The following is a 19,304-nucleotide window of genomic DNA, read 5'->3' on the forward strand; positions in this document are numbered from 1 at the left end:
TAGTTTCCATCCATTGTTTCTTGCCTTGCCTTCTGGTGCTTAGGAAAATAAATTAACCTCTTCTTTGTGGCAGCCCCTCCAATAGCAGAATACTGCTTTCATGTTACCCATAGTCCTTCTTTTCTCTAGACTAGCCAAACCTAAATCCTGCAGCTGTTCTTCATATGTTATAGTCTCCAGGCCTTTGATCATCTTTGTTGCTCTTCTCTGAACTTTTTCCAAAGTCTCAACATTTTTTGTGTAGTATGGTGACCAAAATTGGTTGCAGTATTCCAGGTATGGTCTTACTAGGGCTTTATAAAGTGATACTAATACTTCAGGCGATCTTGATTCTATGCCTCTGTTTATACAACCTAGGATTGTATTTGCTTTTTATCTTTCTAGGGTAACCCTGGTTCCCCAGGCCCACCTGGTGCTTCTGGAAAAGATGGTCCCAAGGGTGCCCGTGGTGACGCAGGGCCAGTTGGACGTACTGGTGATCCAGGTTTGCAAGGCCCTCCTGGTCCTGGAGGCGAGAAGGGAGAATCTGGAGAAGATGGCCCTCCTGTATGTATTCAGCTGGTGGTCTTGTGTAAGTTACTGACTTGGCCTGCTGCTATTTCTAATGCAAATTCATCCCCTTCTGTCTTTCTTTCCTTTTGCCAGGGTGCAGATGGCCCACCTGGACCTCAGGGTTTGGCAGGACAGAGAGGAATAGTTGGTCTTCCCGGTCAGCGAGGTGAAAGAGGCTTTCCTGGTCTGCCTGGGCCTTCTGTAAGTACCTTGAGGGCTAACAACCTTGAAAAATATACATCGAGAAGTGTACAATGTATGCTCAGTTCAAGGACAGTCCATTTCCCAGCTTCTGAATTTGGGAGATATCCAAGGTTTTTGTCACTTTTTTTTTTATACAAAATCGATATTAGGTTAATAATAATTTTTAATGTTTTGAGCGTTAAGCTAAAGTGGCTGTGGTGATTCATGTGGTTGAATTCTGAGTCAGCCATTGAGAGATCAGCAGCTCAGCAGTTCGAAACCCGAGAGCAAGCCGCATGACGGAATAAGTTCCCGTTCCTTTGCCCATCCAACAGTTCAAAAGCATGCAATGCAAGTAGATAAACAGGTACCACTTCGGTGGGAACATATTGGGTACTCAAAAAGAGCCCGCTCAGCCATCCCCTGGGCAACAATGATGTCACTGGCTATAATCCTTTCAATCCAGAAGCGTCTTGGTAGCGCTTCCAACATGAATGTAGTGATAGTATTAAGCTGCTACTTATCAAGTATTCTGTTGATTTTCTGGCTTGTTATCCCTTCAACATGGCACACAGCATCTGTGAGAACTATATCAATTGCATTCTCTGCATTCGGCCTCTTACGAAGAAAGCATTTTAAAATGTTGAATAAGGAAAAAAAGAAATTCTATGAATGAGAAATTATACAAATTTAATAAATCTATCTTCTGACTTTCTTAGTTTACCGAATATGAAAACAAAACCCATGTTTTGTCATGTCTGGACATCAAAGATACCAGAATGCAAGGTTTAATTATCATCTGTGAGATGAGTCACCTCTCATCCTGTGTCTGAAAATTACTGTCCTAAAGGAGATTGGAATAAGATTTTTTCCCCCATTACTAGGTTTGATTCTGTCAGCAGAATCAGGAAGAGGCTTTATTTTTTCAGGTTTGCTTAACCGCACAAGTCGCTGCCTATTCAATCTATCTCTTCTCTTAGAGTGAACTCTTCTAACCCAAACACTGTGTAGAAAAGAAAAGAAAAAATACTGGCTATGTGAGGGAATGATTTGTTGCCTGAAATAAATGGTGAGGAAATAGTATTTTATTGGGATATTAGAGATAGCTCAATTAAAAAGCATTATCAGTTGCTCACACAATTCTGCCAGTATTTTTCTGGGAATTTTCAGTTCATCCAAGTTTTAAAATTCATAAACCGACCTTGCACTAAATAGGTTTCTCATCATCATGATTATGGAGTAAAACTGGGCAAACAATTTTTAGCTCAACTACTTAATTTTGAGGAAAAATAGGCATAGGATTTTCACTTTACCTTGTCCAGTTTACTGTCAAAAATAGTCTTCTGCTTGCTTAAATTGGTTTTCTTCCCCCAGGGTGAGCCTGGTAAACAAGGATCTCCTGGAGGTCCAGGAGATAGAGGCCCACCTGGCCCAGTTGGTCCACCCGGTTTGACTGGTCCCTCTGGTGAACCTGGCCGTGAGGTGAGTCTAATTAACCTAGGCATGTTTCTCATCTGGAATACAAAAAATGCATTTCTGGTTTGTCATACTGAATTTGTGATGGACGCTTCCTCTCAAGAGAATGTATATTTAAATAAATATCTATCCTGCCCCATTATGCTGAGTTATTTCATGACTAGGCATGATGGCAGCCCATAATGTGACCGCAGCACGACACTACATCCAATATTTCAGAATTCTGTTTCAAGGAGTATCTGATAGAGTCATCCCCAAGTTCATGATGAGTATATGTCCGGTTTCCAAACATATTTATTCCTTGAGTCTTGGCTTTTATTGAAAGTTCCTCTTAGTGAATGGGATTAATGCAGAATCAAACTTTAATCAAAAGCCTACGGCTCCCCTCTGAAAGAGGGCAGATGCCTTCCCCCCATATTAGCAACCATAGAGGACAAGGGAGCTCATGGCAAAATAGTGCGGAGGTTGATATGATCTGACAGCTGGATTTGGGGAGGGCTTGGCTCATACCTTCTCTTGTTCATATGGTCCACCCAGACACTAATTTAAAGCCATTGCTCTTATTGCCGCATATTTATTTTTTTTAAAAAAAAAAAAATACATCCACAATCTCCTCAATGGAAATATTTTTGTTTTCTGATCGAATAGTTTTAGAAATGGTATAAGGCATTGATGAAGCAGATGCTCAGACTAATAGACAGGACTTTTCAATGTATTCCTTCGTCCATCACCATAAAGTGGATAAATAAGATGACAAAGGTGATAGAAGCTGCAGTTACGAATAGAGCTCATACAAAAATTTAAAAAGGGTGAATTTGGAAAGTGGGTTGCAGAAAGCTAGAAGATGGTGAGGGTTTGGGTTCAGTAGCAAATGGGAAATAGTTCTGGTTGTGTGCCCTGTTTGCTATTGCTGGTTAGCTTAGGCTAAAGCTTGGTAACTACAGCATGCAGCCCCGAGGAGCCTTTTAATAGTATAACAACTGTATTTCAGATGAGAATTTACCAAACCAGAGTTTGCTCTAGTTTGACCTCCAAGAGATAGACCTTCTGTTAAGATGAGTAGGTGGTATGGGACAATTCAAGGATCAGGTCATCACACAACATACGTAGTTTTATATTAGTAGAAGCTGCTGCTACCAACTCCTAACTAATTGCCAGACCTCTGCTGCACAAGCACTTTCCTGGCTTTCTCAGAAATAACTACCCCCTTCTTGTTCTCAGGGTAATCCTGGTTCAGATGGTCCTCCAGGCAGAGATGGTTCCCCGGGACCGAAGGTAAGTGTATTGAAGGAATTGATAAGCTCTAGGCATCTATTTTAACTTGCCCCTTTTATTTGGTTAGTGTTTCATCATTGCTTTTGATTAGGAAGTTGTAAGAGAGAGTAATTTACTCATACAATCTCAGACAGGATGCCTGCCCCTTATATGGCTTTCTTTCTCCATTCATATTCTCAGCCGCTATCTTCTGACTCTTAAATGTCCCATTTTGTCCCCTAGGGCAGCATAGATTTCATGATAGAGTGCAGTATTAGACAACCTAAACTCTTTCCCCCTGTTAGAATGGAGTGTATAGTAGAAAAGCAGGCAGAACTGAGGGGTGGAGTTAAGCATGTCATCAGCTTAGAATCATTACATTCCCACAAACAATTCAAGTCCAACCCCTCTTAAATTTTGTTGACCCTTGCCTGGCGGCAATTTAATATTGAACTTTAGTTACGGTAACTAAATTCTTGTATATAGGCTTCAGCAATAAATTTTCTGAACTGCAAATTAATATATGGTCTTGATCCTTTGTGCCTGACAGGGAGGGCAGCATGGATAGAATAGGTGATGGTTTTAATGTGACATTTTTGCTTTTACGGTAATCCATATAAACTATCCAAAATCATTTATGAGTAGTTGGCCTTGGACAATCAAATAGTAAATGTGAATAAATAACATAAAGGGGGAACCTCTGCAAGGAATTTCTGGATAATTGTGTCCGTATCACACTGGGTTGGGTTCCAAACAACCATAGCTGGCTAGTCTTCCCAAATGTTTCCCAAATGGCTTCTTCTAGCATTGACTATGGTATGCTGTGTCTCCTAATAGCATAGTCCTGAATTGGGGCTAATGATGATGATGATGATGATGATGATGATGATGATGATGATGATACTTCATGTTTAATGAATAAAAGAATAATAATAATATGCGTTACAAATGAAAAGGCAGTTTCTGTCGGGTAGTTGTCTCTTACTCCATCCTTCATGTATGTGGCATTAAATATTTGAACTTGTGTCTTTCCTCTCTCTCTCTCCAAACAGGGTGAACGTGGTGAGACCGGAGCTGTTGGAAGTCATGGTGCTCCTGGCTCACCTGGTGCTCCAGGTCCTGTTGGTCCAACTGGCAAACAAGGAGACAGAGGTGAAACAGTTAAGTGTTTAGTAACAAGGAAGACGCTAGAATGAAACCAACTCTTCAAATCCATTCTGAGAACTACAGTCTTCGATCTTCTCATGGACAGAAGACTAGGTCAACATCTCACTGTTTTGTTTTGTTTTTCCAGGGTCCTCAAGGTCCCATTGGCCCTACTGGTCTTGCAGGAGCAAGGGGCTTACCTGTGAGTACTTTTTCCTTTTGTCCGGCTCCATCTTCTTCTCCTGACTTCCTGTAAACATTGTAGAATTCCCCCAGAGCCAAAAGCAATCAAGTCAAATTGCAGCCATATCATTGCTATAATCTATAGCCAGGAGAATTCATTTTCAATTTGTGCGATTAGCACAATGACTCAGTGCCACGGGGAGCACTTCATGTTTTGCAAAGTCAATGGGTAAAGTAGGTCTGGCTCTTAAAAATGTGAATCCTGTCATCTGAACAAAATAAAATAAAATAAAATTACAGGAACGGAGGCCAAGTGCAGCACAGATGTATACACATGTATGTTTATGTGATACTTGAATAGATGCCTCTTGGGTATAATAACCGCATGTTCCTTGCACATTTCTCTGAGATGGGGTGGTCTTTCCTTGCCTCTGCTTTCTGAATGGAATGACAGTAATCCTAACAATCATTTAAAGATGTCTCAGAGCCCTGAAGTGGATTCCTTCTTCTCCCAGAGAAAATTGAGAAGCAACACAAGATCTCCCAAAAACAGAGCTGTACCTCAAATGTTCATTTTCTTGAAATGATATGTCTTACAAATGAATAAGTTGTTTCTAAAATTGAAATAACGTTTTACCAGATAGCCGTAAAACACATTAAAGATCTACTAATTATTTCACCCAGAAGAGCAAGTCAATGGACATCTTTCTCATTTATCATTTGAAGTCATCATGATTGAATGCTGGACAGCATTCTAGCACTTTCAGCCTGTGGCTAGAATGCACTAAAAAAAAGTTGAGAGCATTGCCATATTTAGTCTAATCATAGAATTTTTGCCAGGGCGTATATGGCCAAATGGAACAGTAGTTCCTTGCCATCTTTTTTAGCTCCCGAGATACTTTCTACTTGTTCACTATCACCACCCCGGTTTTCCTTTATTTTTGTTTATTTGTTCCTCAGAAAGTGAGTACAATTTCAAACAAATAACTACAGCCATCATTTTCCGCTTAAGCATGCTCACAGGGTTCTCTTTTGGCCCCAGAGGCATTTTTTGTAGATAAAAATAATGCTGGAGGCTTTTTTTTTGTTTACATTGTGACCTAGTAGTTTCCGTTTTTATTTATTTATACACAGGAGCATTTAACTGCTTGCTTCTGCTATAAGCATTTACCGCTAAAGAAAGACCAGACCACGATAATCTTCTAGTTAAATTGTACATATCAAGGTAATCTGTCTGTTTCTGCCTAAAAGATCCAGATCTAATATTCATAGAAATTAATACTAGATTCAGTGGTATAAACATGTTTCAGTACCCTCAAATTAAGCTCAAAGTAACCAACTTTTTTCTGGTTTAATTACTATAGTTAGCATTGTATCAAGAGAGATGATTGGAATCTTAGGGCCAGGGTTGATGTCATAACATCCTTTGCAAGGAACACAGGAGCTTTGTGACATCAGAACGTAACAACCAGAACTATGAAATTCACTTGCCAACCTTGAGGTAGAGCTGCTGTCAAAATGAAAGTTAATTATTCTCCTTTTCTGCTGGGCGAATATATAAAGCATTGTGGAGTAACACCACCACCGTCTCATGTATTCTGTAGCAAGCAAGCTTACCTGTGATCCTATAGTCCTTCTGAAGGTAGCTTGTGTTTTATGCTTCTAGGGTACACAGGGTCCTCGTGGCGACAAAGGTGAAGCTGGAGAGGCAGGAGAACGAGGTCTGAAGGGTCACCGCGGATTCACCGGCCTGCAAGGTCTCCCTGGGCCTCCTGTAAGTTTTGATTTCAACACGTCCTAGATAGGATTCAGCTCTAGAGGCTCCGTTCTAGGCTTGCCACAGATTGGGAATGGTCATCTGGGTATGGTATGGCCAGTCTAGAGAAAAGAAGGACTAGGGGTGACATGATAGCAGTGATGATTCCAGTATTTGAGGGGCTGCCACAAAGAAGAGGGGGTCCTTATTTTCCAAAACACCAGAGGGCAGGACAAGAAATAATGGATGGAAACTGATCAAGGAGAGAAGCAACCTGGAATTAAGGAGAAACTTCCTAACAGTGAGAACAATTAACCAGAGGAACAGCTTGCCTTCAGAAGTTGTGGGTGCTTCATCCCTGGAGGTTTTTAAGAAAACACTGGACAGCCACCTTTCTGATATGGTAGAGGGTCTTCTGCTTGAGCAGGAAGTTGGGCTAGAAGACCTCCAAGGTTCCTTCCAGCTCTATTCTGATTGATGATCTGTTCCTCTGTTGTAACAAGGATAAGAATCAGGTCATACGAATCAATGCTGTATGCATTCCTCTCTACAAAGATTTCATAAATACAGTAACTCTTAGTAAGACTTATGAACTGAAATTCTGTATAGTAAATAACCCCTATTAAGGCTTGGGAATTTAAATTCTCTCCCAGAGGATCTTTGAAAACTGATCGAAGAATCTTCAGTCCAGGATATAGTTATTATTTGACAATTCTGTCCCCTACTAATGGCCTCTTCCAAAAGATACAGTTGCATACAGTATATACTATAGGATGAGTTTGTAATAAATTTCTCCTTCGACATGAAGGTGCACAGAGGATCACTGGCATGTTAGTCCATGCACAAAGGTCAACGAATCAAAGATCACAAGGAGGAAGGCTCCATGTTGTAGAGACCACTTGGGCTCCTCTGCGGAGAAACTATAATGCACAAAATTCAGATTTAACTGTGCAGCTTTTTTTCCTTTCTTCCTTAGGGTCCTTCTGGAGATCAAGGTACATCTGGTCCCGCTGGTCCCTCTGGTCCCAGGGTAAGTACAATGAACAGGGTACTTCAGAAAAGCTAATTTCCGTGAACGCTTAAGTCACCAGTCGTTTGATGGGTATTCAATCTGCCGCACGGACTCTTGATTCATCAGATGTGATGATGCTACGATTTGCAGAATTTCATATTTTTTCCCCTCCAAGATTTCCCACAAAATTCGATCGAAACGTAAAATCGCAGGTTCTGAATCCTTGATATTGTTTAGTTTAGGGAGAGGACAGAAGCGATTCCTACCGAGTCAAAGAGGAGCGGTAGAACATCTCTTGTTTCCAAATCCCCTTCTGGCTCACATTATAAGGGCTGGGAAGTTTCCACCTTATGTGGAGCAGGTCAGATTGGGGAAGGCTCTCATACTGCAATTTTTTTGTAGCAGAAACTTGGGAGCATCAGTGTGATTGATTGATTGATTGATTGATTGATTGATTGATTGATTGGACAAATTTATATTGCAGCCCCAAAGTTCTTTCCCTTATACATTTTTAAAAAGTTTTTTATTTTTATATTTAAACAATACATCATTAATTATTCAGTGTGTCATCTGAGTACATATTTTTGTGTCATCATATTCCTCCTTCACCATCATTTTCTTACTGCATTTCTATCTTACTTTTACATTTTAATTTAATTTATTGCAACATTTTTTCCAAATTTCTTGCATTTATATTAATTTTTATTATATCTCATTTCTATCCATTGATAAAATTGTCCCCATATCCTATAATACTCCAATTCTTCCTTTCCCTTAATTGCCAATGTTAGTCTATTCATTTCTGCACATTCCCATATTTTCCTTTGTACATTTCTTATATAGGCAGCATTTGTGAGCAGCTGATTCTCACCTGTATTTTTTTTTTTTTTTGGCTTTCTCCTAGGGTCCCCCAGGCCCCGTTGGTCCCTCTGGCAAAGATGGCTCTAATGGAATGCCTGGGCCTATTGGCCCTCCTGGCCCTCGTGGTCGTAGTGGAGAAACTGGTCCAGCTGTAAGTAACTCCCCCCCAAAAAGCTATAAATACAGGTAGTCCTTGACTTAACAACCATAATTGAGCCCAAAAGTTCTGTTGCTTAGCGAGACAGTTGTTAAGTGAATTTTGCCCCCATTTTACAACCTTTCTTGCCATAGTTGTTCAGTGAATCACTGCAGTCGTTAAGTTAGTAACAGTAAATCTGGATTCCCCAATGACTTTGATTGTCAGAAGGTCGCAAAAGGTGACCATGTGATCCCAGGACACTGCAACCATCATAAATATGAGTCAGTTGCCAAGTGTCTGAATTTTGATCACAATTTTTGATCATAGGGGTGGTTGTAAGTGTGAAAAACTGTCATAAGTCCATTAATGAGCCTTGGTGGTGCAGCGGACTAAAGTGCTGTTAAGTAGCATTTAGCTGCCAGCTGCCTGCAATTACTGCAAGTTCAAATCTCACCAGGCTCAAGGTTGACTCAGCCTTCCATCCTTTCTAAGGTAGGTTAAATGAGGACCCGGATTGTGGGGGCAATAAGCTGACTTTGTATAAAAAAGAACACCGCTTAGGAGGGCCCGAAAACCCTACTAAGCAGGTATATACAAAAGTATGAAGGCTATTGCTTAATGCATTGTAAGCCGCCCTGAGTCTCCGGAGAAGGACGGCATATAAATCAAACTATAAATAAATAAATAAATAAATAAATAAATAAATAAATAAATAAATAAATGCCGTTGTAACTTTGAACCATTGCTAAATGAACAGTTATAAGTCAAGGTCTACCTGTAATGGAAATAAAGAAGTACAAGATATTATAAAAAGGATATTGGCATTTGTTTCTTTGGGGAATTAATTGAAGGACAAGGTATTTTGTATCAATGTTATTATTCTATCAGTAAAAAATAACATGGAACTCCATAATAGGGTGAAATATTTATATTTATTTGCTTGTTACTTATTGAATTTATAAACTATCTTATTCCAAAAGGCATTTCTCATTAGAGGCTAGCAACTGTATGTCCTCTGCACATAGCACATAGTGATCTTTGTTTTAATCATGATTTGTTGACAAAAACTGGAAAAAAGTCTTGCAAACAAGCAGAATAACCGTGGCTTGTCTAGTCAATTTCTGGTTTATGTCTGCTTTTCCTTTTTAAGCTGTGTTTGTCTTTTACTTCTCTGACTTGATTCAAGACTTGGATGATGCACAGATTCAAATGAGCAGAAAATAACAAAGTCATATGTGCTGTACTCACTTGCACATCATACTAAGCCAGAGTTATAGCCAATCATCTAACAATCCCTCTTCCTTTAGTTTTAAATTGTGAGTTGACTCCCTGGTGGTTGCACGTGGTAAAACAAGCTAAAAAACAAAGCAAACATTATATGATGTTCCATGTGATATTTCAAAAAGCAGACTGATTCATTCTTCTGACTCAAGGCCACTAAAAGCTGTGCTACACCACCCTAGGTCAGCTTTACTCCCAGCAATGGGCCAAGAGTACTTAAACCTTGATTTAGACTTGTCTGCAACTGCATGTAGGCATCGATGCGTAGACCTACTCTGGGAAGGGGTTGACCGGGAAGTATAGGTTGCAGATGGTTGCAGATGGGTCAACATGCATACCTCCCAAATCTCAATTATGCGCTGTGTGGAGATGTGCATCCTGCATGCTGATTGGTTGATCCGACTGCCTGTTGGAAAGCGGGCAGAAGGCAAGGCACATTCAAATGATAACATGGAGTGACTAGAGGAGAGATTTGCCGACAAAGTGAGGCGATATAAACATATCCTGTTTCCCCCAAAATAAGACATCCCCTGATAATAAGCCCAATCGGGCTTTTGAGCGCATGGCAATAAGGCCAAGCGCTTATTTCAGGGTTCAAAAAAATATAAGACAGGGTCTTATTTTCGGGGAAACACGGAAGTATAAATGCAACAGTTATGCAACCGTCTCTGAATGACAGACGCATACGTTCCCTGATGTGCAGTGATGCAGAAGTCTTAACCCTAACTTAAGGAAGCTGTAAAGAGCTCTACCACTGTAGGATAGGGGTAAGGATAAGGTCTAGGGGTGATATGTTAGCAGTATTCCAGTGTTTAAGGGGCTGCCACAAAGAAGAGGGAATCAACCTATTTTCCAAAGCACCAGAAGAAAAGACAAGAAATAATGGATGGAAATTGATCAAGGAGAGAAGCAACCTGGAATTAAGGAGAAACTTCCTAACAGTGAGGACAATTAAACAGTGGAACAGCTTGCCACCAGAAGTTGTGGGTGCTTCATCATTGGAAGTTTTTAAGAAGAAACTGGAAAGCCACCTGACTGAAATAGTATAGGGTCTCCTGCTTGAACAGGTGGTTGGACTAGAAGACCTCCAAGGTCCCTTCCATCTCTATTCTGATTGATAGATAGATGAGATATAGATAGATAGATAGATAGATAGATAGATAGATAGATAGATAGATAGATAGATAGATAGATAGATAGATAAGATATAGATAGATAGATAGATAGATAGATAGATAGATAGATAGATAGATAGACAGACAGACAGACAGACAGACAGACAGACAGACAGACAGACAGATTTCTGTTCTAAGGCAAATCTGTTAGAATGGTCTCCTTTCCTCTTTGACAGGGTCCTCCTGGCAACCCCGGCCCTCCTGGCCCTCCTGGCCCACCTGGAGCTGGGATTGATATGTCAGCCTTTGCTGGTCTTGGCGGCCAGACTGAGAAAGGCCCTGATCCAATGCGCTACATGCGGTCCGATCAGGCTGTCAGCAACTTGCGGCAACATGATGTTGAGGTTGATGCCACACTGAAGAGTCTCAACAACCAGATTGAAAGCATCCGAAATCCTGAGGGCAGTAAGAAGAACCCAGCTCGAACCTGTCGTGACCTGAAACTATGCCATCCTGACTGGAAGAGCGGTGAGTCTCCAGCGGGGTGCTCTTGCCTGATTTGGGGTGGACCGGAGTTCTGTCAGCTCAGTTATGTAAAACTTACACCCAGAGAGAACCAAATGATTCCCACTCAAAGCATATATAAATATCCCTCACAGCAAGAGTGGTTTGGATATTTTTGATTCCTGCCACCCAAGTGGCTTCTTCTGCCATTTTTTATTCCTGCCACCCAAAAATGTGGGATTCTAACACTAGTTAGAATGCAATATTGCAGGCTAACTCTGCCCACAGCCTGTAGTTCAATCCTGACTGGCTCAAGGTTGACTCAACTTTCCATCCTTCCGAGGTTAGTAAAATGAGGACCCAGATTGTTGGGGGCATTAGGCTGACTCTGTAAACTGCTTAGAGAGGGCTGTAAAGCACTATGAAGTGGTATATAAGTGCTATTGCTATTTGATCCACTTCATTGAAGATATTAGAGATAGTGGCTTATAAATCTGGGCATATTCTTTTCCCAGAATGTCACTGTAAACCACACTGTACTAAATGATAAAATGTAATTCTTTTTCCCTAAGCTCAGATGCACATTCTGTTATCAGAGTAAATCAAGTAACGCAACCTGAAAATGATAGACTACAGTCCAAAATATTAAAGCGTACTATGGAATCTTTAATCATTGAATACTGTAGTATTCAACATTAGAGATATGTTTATAAGCTAAACCTTTCAAAAACCTTTTAAGATTTAGCTTTCTTCATAATTTATAGAGTAGCTGACGTTTCATCCTTTATTGTTTCACTTTTTACATTCATGTCCTGATTACCAATAAATGTCATTCTGTAGAAATTATAATTCCATTCTAATATGATGAATTAGACATCTGGTGCATTAGTTAGACATCCGAGGCTACCCCTTGGATAGGAAAATGGCCAGTGCAGGAAAAAAAATTATGGACAAGTGTGACAAAAAAAGAGAGGAATATATACAGAGGTGGGCTGCTGCCGGTTCAGACCAATTCAGGAGAACCGGTAGTTTCGACCAGCAGCTGGGCCTGCCCACCTGCCCCAGCGCTATCCCGTCCTATATAATCGCTGTGTGTGTGATGCTGCACGCGTGTGTGGAAGGCGCACACACTCACATTTTCAGTTCTGGGTGAACCGGTTGTTACATTATGTGATGCCCTCCTCTGAATATATATGTACAAGGACCCAGATTGTTGGGGACTCTGTAAACCGCTTAGAGAGGGCTGTAAAGCATTGTGAAACAGGGGTGAAATCCAGCAGGTTCTGACAGGTTCTGGAGAACCGGTAGTGGAAATTTTGAGTAGTTTGGAGAACTGGCAAATACCACCTCTGGCTGGCCCGAGTGGGGTGGGAATGGAGATTTTGCAATATCCTTTCCCTGCCACACCCACCAAGCCACGCCCACAGAACCAGTTGTAAAAAAAATCGGATTTCACCACTGCTATGAAGCGGTATATAAATCTAAGTGCTATTGCTATGCATGTAAAAATAGAGAGTGACATAACACACACTTGTAAGTGACTTTGTTTCCCTTTTACAGGTGATTATTGGATTGACCCCAACCAGGGCTGCACTTTGGATGCCATAAAGGTTTTCTGCAACATGGAGACTGGCGAGTCCTGTGTCTATCCAAAGCCAAAGAGCATTCCCAGGAAGAATTGGTGGACAAGCAAGAACAAGGAGAAAAAGCACATCTGGTTTGGAGAAAGCATCAATGGAGGATTTCACGTAAGTAGTCATCATCAGTAACTGCCTTTGCATTGATCAGACAGATTTGGAGAGAGGGCCAATGTTCTGTGAACATCCCAGGGTCCCTTTCTCAGCTTTTCTGAGTTAACAAATACAACCTTGTTTAGTAATTGCAGTTTTTCTGCAACACTGTCTGAAGGAAGAGTCCTGAATCACATAGCCTTGATTCCATGTGACAACCCTGAAGTGATCATGGCTGAGACCATCTTGGAGACTTCAGGGCTACCACATAACAGGCGGGGGGGGGGGAATAGTTAGATGGGGTTTGTAGCCAAATCAATAAAACTTTCCTGTGGGAACCCAAGGACATTCCCACAGGTGGCTGGCCAGAGGAGGGGTGAAGTAACCAAGCAACCAGCCAGCTCCTGGATTGGACAGCATGATCAGTGACTTGGGGGTGGGGGAGAGGAAACTTCTACTTTTAATTAGGTGAAAGCTGTGGGAACTTTTAGAGTTGGCTTTCACCAGTTGTGCCAATATGATCTACCCAATAAAACTGTCCTTTGAGGAATCTGCCTGCCTCAGAGTTCTAATTTCTATGGGTGAATTACTTGGAACGCTGACATCATGCTTTTGTCCTCTTGGCCATCATGTGTGCTTCCTGTTCCTTCTCCCTTGGCTCTTTTTAAGGTTTCCATGTCCTAATGGCTTTGCCTTGTCCTTTTCCAGTTTAGCTACGGAGATGACAACTTGGCTCCTAACACGGCCAACATCCAGATGACTTTCCTGCGACTCTTGTCTTCTGAAGGCTCACAAAATCTTACCTACCACTGCAAGAACAGTATTGCCTACATGGACGCAGCGTCCGGCAACCTTAAGAAAGCTCTCCTGATACAGGGATCCAATGATGTGGAGATGAGAGCCGAGGGCAATAGCAGGTTTACCTACACTGCCTTGCAGGATGGATGTACTGTAAGTAGAAAGAAAGCAATCATGATTTATTTGGGGATATTGATAGAAGTACTGTAAGTAGAAAGAAAGCAGCCATCTCTGAAATAGTACAGGGCTTCCTAGCAGAGCAGGGGTTTGGACTAGAACAGGGGTCGGCAACCTTAAATACCCAAAGAGCCGCAAAGGTCCTAACCGGAAGCCCCCATTCAATTCTGGGGCCAACCGGAAGTCCAGTTCCCACATCATAGTCTCCTCCTAGCACGGCGTCCTTCTTCCTCTGTTGACCAGAAGTCAGTTCCCCCACCATAGAGTTGCCTCCTAGCGCGGCATCCTTTTTCCTCTACCTGTCCTAACCGAAAGCCCTATCAATTGTGGAGCTGGCGCAGCAGAGGGATGAAAGAGCCACATGCGGCTCCAGAGCCGTGGGTTGCTGACTCCTGGACTAGAAGATCTCCAAGGTCCCCTCCTTATCCCTATTATTCTAAATTATTTATTGGGGATTAGGCTTCTGCCTAATTGGGTGACCCAGTACCCTCATTTTGGGGAGCATAAAGTGGGAAGAAATTGCAGCCTACATAGAGCAGATTTCTAATCATAATTTTACACATTTCTAAAATAATTTTTGAGCTGTGATCTTGATGATGGGTTGTTTTATTTACTTAGCATTGGGCTAATTACTACCAAGAAAGTAAATACAAATACCGCACAATTGTTTGATTTAAGGGCAAGAGATCATAGTGATAGTACCAGGCTTAGCTTGCTGATCAAAAAGAGTAGCAGAGATTTCCATTTCAGCCAAGTAGCCAGTTAATATTTTAAGTATGAGAGCATACCTGAGTAGGGATTTCTGTGTTTTTTTAGTGATGCAAGCTTTATAGCTAAAACAGAATGATGGTTTTAATCATCGTAGGAAATTCATCCTAGGGGTAGGGAAAGCCTCACATCTAGCACGCTCACCAGGAGAGTTGAAAGAACATGTGTGCTCTGTATATGTGTACAGGGGAAAAAGTCAGAAGGTGGTGATCTCAGATTAGACCGGGGTGAAATCCAGCAGATTCTGACAGGTTCTGGAAAACCAGTAGCGGAAATTTTGAGTAGTTCGAAAAACCGGCAAATACCAGGCAAATACCACCTCTGGCTGGCCCCAGAGTGGGGAGGGAATGGAGATTTTGCAGTATCCTTCCCCTGCCACGCCCACCAAGCCACATCCACAGAACCGGTAGAGAAAAAATTTAGATTTCACTCCTGGATTAGACGTTTCTTAGATAAAGAGTGACAGACATGGAAATGACACAGAGTAAATCTTAAATCTAGGTCTACGCTCTGTTGCCTGCTTGTGGTCAGGTAGGCTGAGGTATCAATGCCCCTGAGTTCACACTTCCAGCATAAAAAGTTGCATCTCAAAGAGACGAAACTTTTAACTGCATGCCTGGTCTGCTCTTATGGGTTATACTGCCGGGTTAATATTTGAAATAAAAACGGTAAGTAGCTAGTCATTAAGCAAGGGCTTTACCGTTTTTGACAGAAACCACCCCAAAAGTTACTTACATCCTGGTTCCAGAGTACCAACTGCTGCGTGCACCTTCCGCAGTCACATGATCACAGTTTGGTTGCTTGGCAACTGCCTTGCCTTTGCAGTCAGTTGCAACGTTCTGTGGTCACGTGACACAATTTATGTTGGCTTTTGACAGAAACTGGCCTTTTCAGCAGGTGTCTGACCAAAAAACACCCATAGGAAAGCACTGGCTTGTTTAATGACTGCAGTGTTATTCGCTTAACAACTGCCACAAAAACGTTGTAAAATTGAGTAAGTTTCATGGGTGCCTTGACTTATGACTGTCATGATTTACGATGGAAACCAGGCTCCCATTACGATTGTAAATTGAGGATTACCTGTATTGGGCAAGTTATATTAGACGATATTAGATTGAAAGGAAGAAGAGAGACAGTTCTGAATCCAGTTCTGTAGGAAGGTCTTCTGTTGACCATATTATATACTCTGTCTTGCCCAGGTTACCAAAAAGGAGTCAAAAGTATATAAAAGAGTCAAAAATATATAAAGCCAGAGAGATTTGTTCTAGTATTTGAAATCTGCCACATTATTTTATTCATCAGAACACATAGGGTATAGATGTTCCACAGTGGTGGGTTTCAAATTTTTTTACTACCAGTTTGGTGGGTGTGGCATAGTTTGGTGGGTGTGGCTTAGCTTGGTGGGTGTGGCTTGGTGGGTGTGGCAGGGGAAGGATACTGTAAAAACTCCATTCCCACCCCACTCCAAGGGAAGGTTACTGCAAAGTCCCCATTTCCTCCCGATCAGCTGGGACTCGGGAGGCAGAGAAGAGATGGGGGCGGGGCCAGTCAGAGGTGGTATTTACTGGTTCTCTGAACTACTCAAAATTTCCGCTACCGGTTCTCCAGAACTGGTCAGAACCTGCTGAAACCCACCTCTGGTGTTCCATCAACCCACCCTGTCTGAAAATATAAATATTCAAGAGAACATTAGATTCTGATCTTCTAGAATCCCATAATCTTCTAGAACCCTACACCAGATCCATGAGCAGGTGTTATGACGTCACCCTACATTGCAAGCAAAACAAGACATCATAATTCCCCACCTGCATTTTTGAAATATTGATGCTGCCATCAAATTCCACTGATTTGAAAGTAGACACGGCCAGTCTAAGCATGCCATGCCTATCCAGGTCTACTGTATTATTATCCAAGCACCTCATTGAAACTGGAGCACAAAGATCTTGAAGTAATGCGTCCTTATATGTGTGTGTGTCTGTTTTCACCATTCCAGAAACATACTGGCAAGTGGGGGAAGACAATCATCGAGTATCGATCTCAGAAGACTTCACGCCTGCCCATCATTGACATTGCGCCTATGGACATTGGTGGCGCCGATCAGGAATTTGGTGTTGACATTGGCCCCGTGTGCTTTTTGTAAAAGGAGAACAAACCCTAAAATCAATATTTTTTTACCGATCCAAGTACTTCCCAATCACTTTTAGGACTTCTGCACTGAATGGCTGAACCAAACTCCTCCTTTTCCCTCCCCCCCCCAAAAAAACCCTTTTTGCTTACATTTTTGGACTCTCTTATCATTTTCTGTGGCCAGCATTGCTTGAGTAGATCACGAAGCCAGCATAAGAAAGGAAGGAAGGAAGGAAGGAAGGAAGGAACAACTAATAATGGTATTATTTATTTATTGTCTTCCTAGAGGGCCTTTCTTGGGTCAGGTGGTGATAGGAAGCTCACAAGCATATATGAAGGGTCCTTCCCTCCAAGTTGCTGATGTTCCCAATCCTGGTTGTGGCCAAATCTTTTCCCCACTCCATTCTGAGTGCGTATTTCAAAGCAAGATTACTGTGTACGATACTAAAGATGGTGCTATTATTGTTAAAACAAGTCTGTATTTTTTAACATCAATTGATATAAAAACCTTCGTTGGAAAATAACACGTTGATCTGATTATTCTTGTTTTTGTCTACGAGTCTGAATTTTATCGACCGGTGCCTCAACTTTATATTTTCCTTTTGTAAAATCAAATCAGCCGTAAGGTTAGTGTTTAAATCTCTCCAGTACTCTTGCTAACTTGCACTAGAAAACAAAAATAACCCCTCGCCTCCCCCAATGATTAAGCCTTATATACCAGAGAGGAGATGTGGGTTTTGGAAGAAAGAATACTGCCTTTCCACTCCCACAGATAAGTAACAATGCTAAATTTTTCTCCTGTGGACAGCTCCCTTGTTTGGTAAGATTTAGTTGAGCAACAATGTTTTCTTAAAAGCATCGCTGATGTTAGTGATGTTACCAGTTCTAGCCGACTGTAAGCATAGACTAAACTTTTTTCCAATTATATAGTCTTTAATTGGCTTACCCCCACCACCACCCCCAAATCGTAAAGCTAAGGATCTTAATTCTCTGTTAAGAAAAACAAAATAAGATGAATCATATGCGCCATTCCTACATGAATAATATATGTGTACCAGGGGTGGGTTCTACTTACCTTTACTACCAGTTCGCAACGGGAGTGTGTGCGCGCTTCTGCGCATGCACAGATCGTCCATGATGACGTCCGGGTGGGTGGGCGGGCAGAGCCTCCCACTGTTTTTACTACTGGTTCGCAAGAACCAGACCGAACCAGGAGCAACCCAGCACTGATGTGTACCACGGATTGTGATGGCGGACAGAACACTGTTATATGACTAAAAGAAAATAGGTGATGGTCGAATTTTCTAGCACTGAAATGCATAGCAAAGGGCACCGTGAATATTTACCTACCTCCTAAAAGTCAATACAACACTCTCCAGCTTAGGGAAATGCACTCAAAAGGTTAGAGTCAAACTTTGTGTTGACCCATTGAAACAAACAGAATTTTAGTTCCATATGACCAACATCTCCATTTATTTCAATATCCAAAAATGGCTAATTTTAATTCCAACCTGTAATTAGTAACAGATACTGTACAACCCCCCCCCTCCCCCAGAGACTTATACAAAACAAAAGAATAATATATTCTTATCCACTATATCAGAAAGGGTTAAAAAGGAGTAGGACAATCTATCAACATCTCTTAAGTCCTGAGAAACTTTCACAGTTATTAAATATTAATGGTCTGGTCCACCATCTCAATTTATCAGGATGAATTCAAAACTCACAGCTTTGGCAATGTATGGTCATGGGATGGGGGTGGGAGTTTTATCAGTTGCCTGCTCTAACCAGACTTCATGAAGAGATTCAGATGCTGGGCATCTCTGAGTCTCCATATCTCCATATGGGTCTTTTCAGCACATTACAGGAAGGACTGATCAATGCTTTAGTCATCTCTGCCTTCCAGAAGGAAGTTGGATGAGAAGCAATAGTAGTTACATTTCCCAGAAGATTCTTTTTGGCTACATCCGTGTTTTGGATCTAGGTGGAAGTGTATGTACTTTCCATTCTTTTTGAACTTCTGAAAATATGTCCTCATTTTTCACAACACAGATCAATTTATCAAAAATAGAACTCCGAATATTATAGGTCAATGATCGCCACTGGGGATGCTTGGAAGCATCAGACGTTTCCCAGTTAGAAAACTGAAAAGCACTTGGTTATTTTTGCCAATTGAGCCCAGTATGGGGGATGAGTAATACTCTCACAAGACTGGGCATCTGCTGGTCCTCCTGTCTCCAGA

General features: G+C 41.5%; 1 protein-coding gene across 1 annotated transcript in view; it reads left to right on the forward strand.

Annotated features, from left to right (window-relative positions):
- COL2A1 (collagen type II alpha 1 chain) overlaps positions 1-17,075 on the forward strand; it is an 89,017-nt gene extending 71,942 nt beyond the window's left edge. Inside the window, exons 42-54 of the mRNA XM_070934977.1 lie at positions 385-546; positions 646-753; positions 2,110-2,217; positions 3,433-3,486; positions 4,518-4,625; positions 4,760-4,813; positions 6,461-6,568; positions 7,527-7,580; positions 8,467-8,574; positions 11,195-11,486; positions 13,023-13,210; positions 13,901-14,143; positions 16,929-17,075. Of these exons, the coding sequence (XP_070791078.1) occupies positions 385-546; positions 646-753; positions 2,110-2,217; positions 3,433-3,486; positions 4,518-4,625; positions 4,760-4,813; positions 6,461-6,568; positions 7,527-7,580; positions 8,467-8,574; positions 11,195-11,486; positions 13,023-13,210; positions 13,901-14,143; positions 16,929-17,075 (1,734 nt within the window). The remainder of the gene's footprint in view (positions 1-384; positions 547-645; positions 754-2,109; positions 2,218-3,432; positions 3,487-4,517; positions 4,626-4,759; positions 4,814-6,460; positions 6,569-7,526; positions 7,581-8,466; positions 8,575-11,194; positions 11,487-13,022; positions 13,211-13,900; positions 14,144-16,928) is intronic.
- Positions 17,076-19,304: the final 2,229 nt, after the last annotated feature.

This window comes from Pituophis catenifer, unplaced genomic scaffold (genome assembly GCF_029215685.1).
Source record: "Pituophis catenifer annectens isolate HBS135680 unplaced genomic scaffold, rPitCat1.0.hap2 SCAF_2, whole genome shotgun sequence".
Taxonomy (NCBI): Eukaryota; Metazoa; Chordata; class Lepidosauria; order Squamata; family Colubridae; genus Pituophis; species Pituophis catenifer.